This window comes from Myodes glareolus, chromosome 3, assembly GCF_982192425.1.
Source record: "Myodes glareolus chromosome 3, mMyoGla1.1, whole genome shotgun sequence".
Lineage (NCBI taxonomy): Eukaryota > Metazoa > Chordata > Mammalia > Rodentia > Cricetidae > Myodes > Myodes glareolus.
The window spans coordinates 1,538,480-1,551,025 of NC_142028.1; the positions used below are offsets into that span (position 1 = coordinate 1,538,480).

A 12,546-nucleotide genomic window follows, 5' to 3' on the forward strand; every position below is an offset into this window, starting at 1 on the left:
CTCTTTGCTCTTTTGGGAGCCTGCCACCTAGCTCCCAAATAAAGACACATGGAGGCTTATTTTTTCTTACAAATGTCCAGCTTTAGTTTGGCTTGTTTCTAGCCAGTTTTTCTTAAATTATCTTATCTATCTTTTGCCTCTGGTCTTTTATTTTTCTTTATTTCTGCCTATCTTTCTTTAATTCTTACTCTGTCACTTGCTGTGTAGCTCGATGTTTGACCCTTTGAGTCCTCCTCCTTCTCTTGCAACTTCTTCTTGCTCTTTTTTTTCTCCTATTTATTCTCTGTCTACCAACCTTGTCTCTCTTTTCTTCCACCTTGCTATTGGTCATTCAGCTCTTTATTAGATCAATAAGGTATTTTAGACAGGTAAAGCAGCACAGTTTCACAGAGTTAAACAAATGCAGCATTAAAGAAGGCAACACATTTTTGCATCATTAAAACAAATGTTTCATAGCATAAACAAATGTAGCACATCTTGAAATAATATTCCACAACAAAACTAGTAATAATAAGTTTATGGGGCTATGTAAAGTGTGAAGATAGGTGCTTATTTTAAGTACTAGATCAGCCTTTTTTTTCTTTTTTTAATTTGTTTTTATTTTTTTATTATTATTAATTTATAAAAATTGCACTTCCTCCCCTCCTCCCAATACCCTCCCACTCCCCCCACTCACTCTCCTCCTCCCTCTCCAGTCCTAAGAGCAGTCAGAGTTTCCTGCCTTGTGGGAAGTTCAAGTTCCTCCTCCCTCCCTCCAGGTCTAGGAAAGTGAGCATCCAAACAGACTAGGATCCCAAAAAGCCAGTACATACATACAAAACAAGACCCAGTGCCATCATCAATGGCTTCTCAGACAGCCCCCATGTCAGCCACATTCAGAGAATCCTGTTTGATCACATGCTCGTTCAGTCCCAGTCTAGCTGGCCTTAGTGAGCTCACATTAGATCAGTCCCCTTGTATCAGTGGGTGAACGCCCCCCTCGCGGTCCTGACTTCCTTGTTAATGTTCTCCCTCTTTCTGTTCCTCATTTGGACCTTGGGGGCTCAGTCCAGTACTTCAATGTGTGTCTCTGTCTCAATCTTGGTCTATCATCAGATGAAGTTTCCCTCTGATCCTGACTTCCTTGTTCATGTTCTCCCTCCTTCTACTCCTCATTTGGACCTTGGGGACTCAGTCCAGTGCTCCAATGTGGGTCTCTGTCTCAATCTCCATCTATCGTCGAATGAAGGTTCCCTCTGATCCTGCCTTCCTTGCTCACGTTCTCCCTCCTTCTGCTTCTCATTTGGACCTAGCGAGTTAAGTCCAGTATTCCAATGTGGGTCTCTGTCTCTATCCCCATCCGTCGCCAGATGAAGGTTCTATGGTGATATGCAAAATATTCATCAGTATGGATATGGGCCAAGGCCAGATCAGGCACCCACTCCTCTGATGCCCAGGGAACAATCTGGGGACCTCTCCTTGGACCTGGGAATGCATCTAGAGTCAAGTCTCTTGCAAACCCTAAAATGGCTCCCTTAGTTGAGATATATACTTCCCTGCTCCCATACCCATCCTTCCTTCCTACCTCCCATCCCATTCCCCCAAACCATCCCCAATCCTCCCCCTCTCCCTTCTCTCTAACCATCTCCCCTTACTTCCGCCCCCCACCCCCGTGCACCCAAGTTTGCTGGCAATCTTCTCTACTTCCAATATCCAGGAGGATAACTACATGATTTTCTTCAGGTTCACCTTCTTATTTAGCTTCTCTAGGATCACGAATTATAGGCTCAAAGACCTTTAACTATGGCTAGAATCCACTTATGAGTGAGTACATACCATATTCCTATTTTGGGTATGGGTTACCTCACTCAGTAAAGCGTTTTCTATTTCCATCCATTTGCATGCAAAATTCAAAATGTCGTTGCTTTTTACCGCTGAGTGAAACTCTAATGTGTATATGTTCCACACCTTCTTTAACCATTCTTCTATTGAGGAGCACTTAGGTTGTTTCCAGGTTCTGGCTATTACAAATAGTGCTGCTATGAACATAGTTGAACAAATGCTTTTGTAGTATGTTAGGGCATCTCTTGGGTATATTCTCAAGAGTGGAGTTGCTGGGTCCTAAGGGAGGTTGACTCCCAGTTTCCTGAGAAACCGCCACACTGATTTCCACAGTGGCTGCACAAGTTTGCATTCCCACCAACAACGGATGAGTGTTCCCCTCACTCCACATCCTCTCCAGCATAGGCCATCATCGGTGTTTTTGAGTTTAGCTATTCTGACAGGTGTAAGATGGTATCTCAAAGTTGTTTTGATTTGCATCTCTCTGATCGCTAAGGAGGTTGAGCATGACCTTAAGTGTCTTTTGGCCATCGAAGTTCTGTTGAGAATTCTCTGTTCAGTTCAGTACCCCAATTTTTAATTGGGTTAATTAGAGTTTTAGTGTCTAGTTTCTTGAGTTCTTTGTATATTTTGGAGATCAGACCTTTGTCTGATGAGGAGTTGGTGAAGATCTTCTCCCAGTCAGAAGGTCGCCTTTTTGTCTTACTGACAGTGTCCTTTGCTTTACAGAAGCTTCTCAGTTTCAGGAGGTTCCATTTATTCATCGATTCTCTTATTGTCTGTGCTACTGGGTTTCTACCTAGGAAATGGTCTCCTGTGCCTATGTTTTGTAGACTACTTCCCACTTTCTCTTCTATCAGGTTCAAAGTGGTCAGATTAATATTGAGGCCTTTAATCCATTTGAACTTGAGTTTTGTGCATGGTGATAGATATGGATCTACTTTCATTCTTCTACAGGTTGACATCCAGTTATGCCAACATCATTTGTTAAAGATGCTATCCTTCTTCCATTGTATACCTTTAGCTAGCTTGTTGAAAATCAGGTGTTCATAGGTTTGTGGGTTAATATCCAGGTCTTCTATTTGATTCCACAGGTCGACTTCTCTGTTCTTATGCCAGTACCAAGCTGTTGTCAATATTGTTGCTCTGTAATAGAGTTTGAAGTCAGGAATGGTAATGCCTCCCGAAGTTCCTTTATTGTATAAGATTGTTTTGGCTATCCTGGGTTTTTTGTTTTTCCATATAAAGTTGATTACTATTCTCTTAAGGTCTGTGAAGAATTTTGATGGGATTTTGATGGGGATTGCCTTGAATCTATAGACTGCTTTTGATAGAATTGCCATTTTTACTATGTTGATTCTCCCAATCCAAGAACAAGGGAGGTCTTTCCATTTTCTGGTATCCTCCTCAGTTTCTTTCTTCAAAAACTTAAAGTTCTTGTCAAATAGGTCTTTCACTTCCTTGGTTAGAGTTATCCTGAGTTATTTTATGCTATTTGTGGCTATCGTGAAAAGTGAAGTTTCTCTAATTTCCCTCCCTGCTTCTTTATCCTTTGTGTATAGGAGAGCAACTGATTTTTTGGAGTTGATCTTGTACCCTGTCACATTACTAAAGGTGTTTATCAGCTGTAGGAGTTCTTTGGTAGAGTTTTTGGGGTCACTTATGTACACTATCATATCATCTGCAAATAACGAGAGTTTAACTTCTTCCTTTCCAATTCGAATCCCCTTGATCCCCTTATGTTGTCTTATTGCTATTGCTAGAACTTCAAGCACTATATTGAATAGGTATGGTGAGAGTGGACAGCCTTGTCGTGTTCCTGATTTTAGTGGAATGGCTTTGAGTTTCTCACCATTCAATTTGCAGTTAGCTGTCGGCTTTTATCATATTAGGTATGATCCTTGTATCCCCAAAACTTCCAGTAGTGCTATTCAATGCTAGTATGACTTCTCTTCAATTATTTGATAATGATGGTTCATTTTATGAACTTTCCTGTTAGAACAATTATCATGTGATCTATATCTGTGCTATCTGTAGTAGGTGGGAGAAACGGAGATCTCAGACTATGCAGCAACCTTGTTCAGACCCTTGTGTCTTTTAGAGTTTCTGTTGGTAAGTTAGATCTGCCTTTATGTGTGAATTTGTCCTTTGCTTTCAGTTTTTGATATTTTTTATTGCTCACTATGCTTATTTTACTATTATTATGTGTCATGGAGACTTTCTTTTTGGTTCATTCTATTTGGTATTCTATACCATTCTTGTAGCTTTTTAGGCATTTCCTTTTTTAGGTTTCTTGTACCTTTAAGACATCTTCCATGCAGTAGAATCAAGATCCATGGAAGTTGTTTTAAAGGTGGGAGCCTGCTTTGTTTGGATGCTCACCTTTATAGACCTGGATGGAGGGGGGAGGACCTTGGACTTCCCACGGGGCAGGGAACCCTGACTGCTCTTAGGACTAGACAGGGAGGGGGAGCTGGGGGGGAGGGAGGCTGAGAGAAGGTGGAAATTTTTAATAAATAAATAAAGAAGGAAAGACAGAGAGAAGGAAAAAAGAAAGAAAGAAAGAAAGAAAGAAAGAAAGGAAGAAAGAAAGAAAGACATCTTATCTTTAGGAGATTTTCTTTTATAATTTTGTTAAAAGTGATTTTGGGGTATTTGAGTGGAATTTTTTCTTTTTTCTCTATTTTTATTATTTTTAAATTTGGTCTTAATGTTTCATGTTTTATGTCATAAGTTTTTTTTAGAACTGAGATTTTCTTTGATAAGTGTTTCTCTTTCTTCTTTCATATCTACAATACCTTATATTAGGTATTCCATTTAATGTAGTCTGTTAGTGAAGCCTGGCCCTGTAGATATTGTTAGCATTCCTAAATTTTTATCTCCACAATTCCTTGATTTTTTTAGTTGATTTTTTTTATCAATACCATTACCATTTTCAGCTCTTCAACAGCTTAATTCATTTCTCTCCACTGTTTTTCGTTTTCCTAGATTTTTTAAAGAATTTGTATAAATCCTGTTTTAGAACCTCTATGATAGTCACATAGGCAATCTTAAGGTGTTTTTCTTGTGCTTCATCCTAATTGGGATATTCAGGGCCTAATGTGTGAGAGTTACTGGTCTTTATTGGAGACATATTTCCTGAGATTTGGAAGATTATAGTTCCAGGTGCTGATATCTGGTTTTTGTTTTCTTTGTTTTTTTTTCTAGGTTGGTTTAGTGTAACATTTCCTATTTTCTATTCCTTTTCTGGATTTTAAGGGGTTTTGGTGGCTATATGTTACCTAATAGGAAATTTCCGAAGGATAAGATTGATACAGTCACTGGAGATTCCATGTCTTGACTCAATAGTAGAATACCTTGCTTCAGGATAATTTAAGTTCTTGGCAGTTCAATATGTCGTGTGTAGAAATACTCTTTGAGAAAAAGAATTTAAGACTCATGTTAGCAATATTTCTCATTAATTCATCAATAATCATTGAAGAATATAATTTCATTGGATAAATATTACGTGACTTTTTTAGCAATTAATCTCTGATCAGTTTCTGATTCCTCTAAGCTTTAAATGTTATAAACGTGTTTACATGAACAAATTTTACCTTCATCCTATATTTATCTTCTTCTTTACATTTTTATACATGTTTACAAATTTAGAAAACAGTCACAATGTTTTCTTATATGGTCTTACTATTTTCATCACTAACACCCATGTTCCCACACTTTTGTATACAGTTGTAACTGTCTTGAATTTAAGTTTCAGCTCCCACCATCAGTGAATATGTTCCTTTAATTAAGCTTAGTTGTTTGATTATGCATGTTTAATATAAGCAATTATACTCCTTTCCTACTTAGGACATTTTTTTGTATTAAGTTATTCAATATATTTTTGTTTTAAAGAGTCCAATTCACGTTTTCTGACCTTATGAATTATTTTGTTATTTTATTTTCATGGCAGTATGTTCTAGTACTGGAGAGAAGATTAGATTGCTAGCAGTGTCACTTCTTGTCTAGAATCAGTAAGACTGGATTCGATCCTGTGTGCTAAAGTTCTGTGCTCTTTATTACCTATCTTCATTTTAAATATATTTTATGAGTTCCCAGATTTATAAATCATGTTTTGGTCATCTTCACCATGTCACTTTGCACCAGATATACCCCCCATTCTCTTTCTACCTACTAGGTGTCCTGGCTTGTTTTTTTTTTTAAATCCCCCACAAAGAGAAATTATTGCAGCACCAAATGGTCTTGGGAGTCTGATCTTCCACCAAAACTTTGTTGACTTACCAGGGCCTACACCATAGGGGAAAAATGACTCTTCCTTTCCCAGAAGATAACGTAATTACATTGGTGTGTGCTTTCCTTGTTTGTTTGGTCTGGTTTGGTCTTGTACAGGCTCTGGGTATGCTGTCACAACCACTGTGTCTGTCTCTCTGCCTGCCATCTTCCACACTGATTTCAGTGTTGTTGTTTCAAGAATTACGTATTCATACTAATATCACAAACTCCGTTTATATAACCATATTTGTTTACATGTTTTTTTCAGTTTGAAATGAAATTTCAATTTGTAAATTGTTTGGATGCAGGTTTTGTTCACCTTTCAGGATTTTTTCATGGGAGGATGGGGTATTATATCAGAGCTAGAAAATTCGGAGACATCTTGAAGAGTCCAGGGAAGAAAGGATATGGCTAGGGCTTCCCATGAAGGAAGCAAGAATAACCTTCTTTTGGTTTTCTAAGACTATAGTTCAAAATATTTCTATACTAAACACTTTCTGATTCAAATATGCATTAACTGATTTTTGTTCCACTTCCATAATGTATTATCACTATATTAGAAAGTGCAATTTATTTTAAGTCCCTCTGATCTAATTGTGCAAGCAGTATTTCCTTATGGTATATTGAATATCACCAAAGCACTGTATACTTTTAGATCTTTCTGAATCCTTTCTAATACCTCTACATGCACTTCCATAATGATTATACACAATAGACTCAAGTAAAACATCTGGACATAGTATAATAAGCTTTGAGTCAACATTTCTCCTGTGTTAGCACGTGATCTTTAGAAATTCTGTTTCAATAATATGTATAAATCAAAAATATTTGGATTCAAGGAGAGCTGCTAAATTATAGTGGACTTACATATCTATCTTTTATTTATTTAACTTTTGAGACAATATTTCCTTTATATCAGACTGGTCACCAACTCACAATATAGTTTCAAGTCTGTTCTTGCCTTTTTGATCCTTCTGTCTTAATCTTCTTGGAGATGAAGAGGTAACATTGCCCGCACATCATCATGTTACACCTTATTTTGATAATTTTATCCAGAATTATATGAATAGTCTACCAAAAGGGAAGTTTTATTAGAAGAACAACCCTTTTGTACTATTTTGGAATTGTTATTGTTTTTTTAAGTGTGCAAAAAACTAAGTGTTTCCACATTGGACACTTGATATATGTCACAGTTGTTTCTACCTATTATAACTCTACTCCTAGGTTTAAAACTTTGTATTTTATATAAAATGGTGATTATTGCCACAATAAATTTACCAATTTTAATTTCTTTCATGAGCACATTGTCTTTTATTGACTATTTTATTAAATAATAATTTGAGAAGTATATTGCAAATGATAGATATGCACAACACAAATGTATACATGAAAATCATTTTACATAAATATTTGAGAATTTTATAGAATGTATTTTGATCACATTCATACTTAACCAGTTCCCTAATGTCTTCAATATCTATATATATTTTGTTCCCAACTTAGTAATCTTTATTTTGTTTTTTCCATGCAGTCAAATTTGTGCTCCTGGGTAAAGGATCATCCACTGTATTCTAGATAGAATCATCAGGGGTCAATACATCTCTAAGGAAAACTAATTTTCTCTCTCCAAGAACATTAAACTGCAAAAATTTTCTCAGGCATGAAAGTTTATTATCCCTTACCAAATTTGTTAAGATGTTGATTTCTGAAATTAAATTTGTTTTAATTTCTGGATTTCTGTAGACCCCCTTAATTAAAGTTCACCCAAAACAGTTCACTACACATGAGATGCAACATTAACTATTATAATTAGATATTGCAGAAATAAATTTACTATGTCTACTGTGGTGCATAATTGTGCAAAACATATAAAGAAAACAATGCTGTAATTTTAAGAGTTCCCATATATTGATAACTTAGTTTGCAATTTTCCTAGTGCTACCATGATATCCTTATTTCTCAATGTATATATGATAGGATTCAACAAAGGGATCAAAATGGTATAAAACAGAGACAGCAGCTTCCCTATGCTTTCTGATCGGTTTGATTTTGGTTGTGCATATGTTATTGTAGCTGTTCCATAGAATAAAACAACAACTATAAGATGAGATGAGCAGGTGGAGAAGGCTTTAGATCTTCCTCCTGCTGATGAAAGTTTTAGAATATTGCAGATAATCTTGCCATAGGAGACAATAATCAATAGAAATGGAACCATGACAAAAGCTACCACAGCAACATAGACTGCTAAATTATTCACAAATGTGTCTCCACAAGCAAGCTTAAGTATAGGAGGGATGTCACAAAAATAGTGATTAATTTTGTTAGATCCACAATAAGGCAAAGAGAAAACTTGATAAGTTTGCCCAATCACAACTGGAATGATACTGATCCAACAAGCAGCCACAAGCTGCACACAGACCTTATTGTTCATGACTAAGGGGTAGTGCAGAGGATTGCAAATGGCCACATAACGGTCATAGGCCATGACTGTCAGCAGGAGGCACTCCATTCCTCCAAGCATGATGACAAAACAGAGTTGTACAGCACAGGAAAACAATGGAATAGTGCCTTTCTGTGTACAAAGGTCCATGAGCATCCTCGGGATGGTGGCTGCTACGTAGCAGATTTCCACAAAAGACAAGTTGCTAAGAAAAAAGTACATAGGGATCTGCAGAGCAGGATCAATTCTTGTTATTAGCATTATAGTGCTGTTGCACATCAGAATAGTCAAATACATGAGAAAAAATATCCCAAAAAGCATCCACTGGAGATGGGGAACATCTGAAAATTCTAAGAGAATAAATTCTGTAATTGTAATATTTGAAATTTCTGTTTTTCTTTGCTCTTCATCTGCAGATAAAACAATTTCCATATGTTCCAAGCATTTGCTTTTTCAAGTCCACAAGTTTCTTATGTTGACTGAATGAGATTAAATAAATATTTTATATGTTCTTTTACAGAGACATTAACCACCTTTTTGTTTATTAACTATAGCATGCAATTTTAATATCAAAAAGAACTGGTATATAGTTAAAATAAACCCATGACATCAATTAATTTTATTATATTCAGCTATGTTTCAGGAGGTTTTGAGATGCAAAATTTACAAATATTGGCACACTGTACAGAAATTATATCTTTGCACTTTGTTCTTAAAAATGAGATATTACTGCAAACTTTTTTCTGTTTTTGTATTTGCATATTGCCTTTCCTTCATTTTTTTCAGTACAAAGTCTTTAAATCCAAAGATTTTAATTGAGGTTTTTTCTTAATTTTTATTCTAAAGAAGTATTAAGCCTTTTATTTTGAAATCATGTTGTCATGCTGTGTGCGAATAAAGATGGAGTCATGGATATATGCTTGCAGCTTTCAACTTTCAGCTTGCTACCTTGAAAAGCTGAGTTCACATCTCCAGAAACCCATGTGCTTGTGAAAGTCCTAGTATGATTCTACAGAAGAGTGGGGTGTCCCGCTGGGTGGGTCTGACCTGGGCTTGAGAGTTCCGCTGAGGTCCCTTTAAATAAGAGGGTTTGAAGGCTGATTGAGACTTGTAGCTTGCATGATCTGTTCCATAAGGTGGAGGTTTTGGAGTAGCCTACCTGCAAGAAGCTTTCCTGCTGGCTGACTAGAATAGCTGTGGCACGTGGGGGAGGGGTGTGGGAATTTGCCCTGGTATCAAGGGCCTAGAGAATGGGGTGTTCAGCTAGGTGCCTTCCCTCTCATTAGGATGTTCTCCATGCCTCCAGGCAAAATCACAAAACAAGAGTTGTACAGTACAGGAAATCAAAGGGTACCTGATCACTCACCTCTTGTTCGGCTATGTGCAGTCGTAGCCAGATCATGATGAGAATACCCACTGAAATTGCTTACCTGAGATAATGTGAGCCCACCAACTCAGGTCTGACAGCAAGCAAACCAGCATACGACAAAACTAGGCCCTCTGAATGTGGGTGACAGTTGTATGACTGGGGCAGACTGTGGGGCCACTGGCTGTGGGACCAGGATTTATTCTTACTGCTTGGACTGCCTTGGCTGAGACCACTCTTGCGTTCTCAACCACCCAGACCAAAAATAATTATACAGATACTGTGTAAATTAAAGTATTTCTTGACCAATAGTTTAGGAATGTTCCTGGCTAACTCTTATATCTTAAATTAACCCATCTCTATTAATCTGTGTATCACCACAAGCTAGTGGCCTGCCAGCAAGTTTCCAAGGTCTGTATCTTCCAGCAGCTACATGGTTTCTTCCTAATTCTCCCTTCTTTCACCCAGCAGTCAGTTTAGTTTTTCCATCTAGCTCTATTCTGCCCTGTCATTGGCCTAAGCAGCTTCTTTACTCATTAACCAATAAAAGCAACACATGTACAAAATGACTTTCCACATCAGTACTAGATACATTCTCTTTGGAGGAATACATTGCTCAGCCTAGATATAGTAGGGAAGGCCTTGGTCTGTCCTCAAAATAATATGCTAGGCCTTGTTAACTGCACATGGGAGCCTTGCCCTCTCTGAGGAGTGGATGGGGGTGCAAAGGGGGAAAGTGGAGGGAGAAGGAGGAGAGGAGGCACTGGGAATCGGGATTTGCATGTAAAATAAGAAAAGATATTTTTTAAAAAAATATAAAATTTAAAAATTACAAAAATATTAAAGACAAAGATGGAATCTGCAGCAAGCTGATGTCCAGACTAGCCATCTCACTGAGTGCTGGGATTGTTCCTGAGAACATAATTCAGCTCTTTAAGTAGAAGAACAACTGGGAATTATTCCTGACATCAAATCCTTACCTCTACAAGTGTGAACACTCATAGATATGGGAAAAAACAAGCAACTAAAACAAAAACAAAAAGCCAAAAAAAACCCAAACACATTACAGATGAGAAATGAAAAATAAAATCCACCAAAGTCAGTTTTCTTAAACAAAACTTTTCTGATAAGAAATAAGAGTTGCGTTATTATATTGCTCGATGCAATCCATCATTGATATAATTATGATAAACATAATCACTTTCTTCTCTAATATTTTCATTTAGGACTACTTTCATAGTACCTTTGTAATGCTAGATTTTCCTGTTAGTTTTTTCAGTTGTAACACATGTGTGTTTTGTCTAGTTTATTTTTATTAGCATTTGTGGTAAAACTGGATCTTTCACCGTACCCAACTCATCAACTCTCTTGACTGTTGAATGTAAGAAGAGTAATTGACAAAATAAAGCAAAACTCTCATATTAATTTTCTGTTCTGCTGCATAATTGAAAAAAATCAACAAATCTCATGACACTTCCTAAGTAATTGTTCTCTAATAGCACATGGTAAGTATTTAGATATTTCCTATCCTTGTATACCATTTGTCTTCTAGATTCATTTAGTGATGCATGTAAATTACCACATTGAGTGCCTAGTTTTCTAAGTCAGCATTAAGAGCAGGTCCTGCTTTTCCAGATGACCTGGGTTCCATTCTCAGCACTCACAAGGCAGCTAACACCTGTAATGATAATTGCAGGAGATCTGGTATCCTCTTTTGTCCTTGAAGGACATCAGACATGCATGTGCTACAGAGAACTACATACAAAATATTCTTTTAAAACTTTAATAAAAGTTAAAATAAGGTATTGATTAACATAAATATGATCACATGTGCCTGTGCTTTTAACTTCTCTCTGCTCACTTTTGGTATATATGCAATTCATTCTTTTACCAACGGCATCATTACTACAATTTGACAAATATCAAACCTGTCTTAATAAGGAAATAGAGGTAAGTGAGACCTGCTTAATGGGTAGATCATTTTCAGAGTAAAATCATGGACACATCTGTGGTATTTTTAGAGCATCTTGAGCCTGCAGGTAAATTTTTGGTAAATGGTGTAAGAAAAGAACTCAAGCTTACCTCTAAACATCTACTTGAAATCATCAGTAAAAGCAAATGGAAATTTTAATCTTTTGTGTTTTATATGATTTTGCTTTCCTCAAATAGCCACACTGATCCTACACTAATTATTTTGGTTTCAGATCGGGATTGTTATTTAAAAAAGACTGTCAAACCTCTGAAGAATATTTCTCTTGTGCATCAACTTAATTTCAGGGGATTATTTATAATGAGCTTCTGAGAAACTGAAATTAATCAAATTGTGTTCCTCTATTATAAAATTATGTGAATACTTTTATGTTATTTTCTATAGGTATTTGAGGTGTCACTATTTGGATCTAGAAATCACAAATAGTCTTCATGCACTACACAACACTTTCTTCTGAGTTATTTAGACTATGTATTTTATGTATGCTCATGCACACATCAACCTTTAATAATTTTCCAAACTTTCTCACATTCTGTTCATGTTTTGAAACCTATTTATATAGTCAGAAGTGGTTGCATATGACTTTAATCCAGGTACTCAGTAGGCAGAGGCTGGTGGATCTGTGTGCTTGAGGCCAATGTGGTATACACACCATTT

The 12,546-nt window shown here is 36.6% G+C and overlaps 1 protein-coding gene and 1 pseudogene across 1 annotated transcript; one reads left to right on the top strand and one right to left on the bottom strand.

The window, feature by feature from the left end:
* The window catches only part of LOC148122468 (olfactory receptor 9G19-like), a 224,441-nt pseudogene that overhangs the window by 87,042 nt on the left and 124,853 nt on the right, over positions 1-12,546 (top strand).
* Positions 7,985-8,965, bottom strand: LOC148122472 (olfactory receptor 10AG1-like). Its single transcript, XM_087903825.1, has one exon. The coding sequence runs from the start codon at positions 8,963-8,965 to the stop codon at positions 7,985-7,987; it is 981 nt and encodes a 326-aa protein (XP_087759951.1).

What these genes read in the sequence shown, in the direction of transcription:
- LOC148122472 (XM_087903825.1), bottom strand. Translation starts at nt 8,965, where the DNA reads ATGGAAATTGTTTTATCTGCAGATGAAGAGCAAAGAAAAACAGAAATT.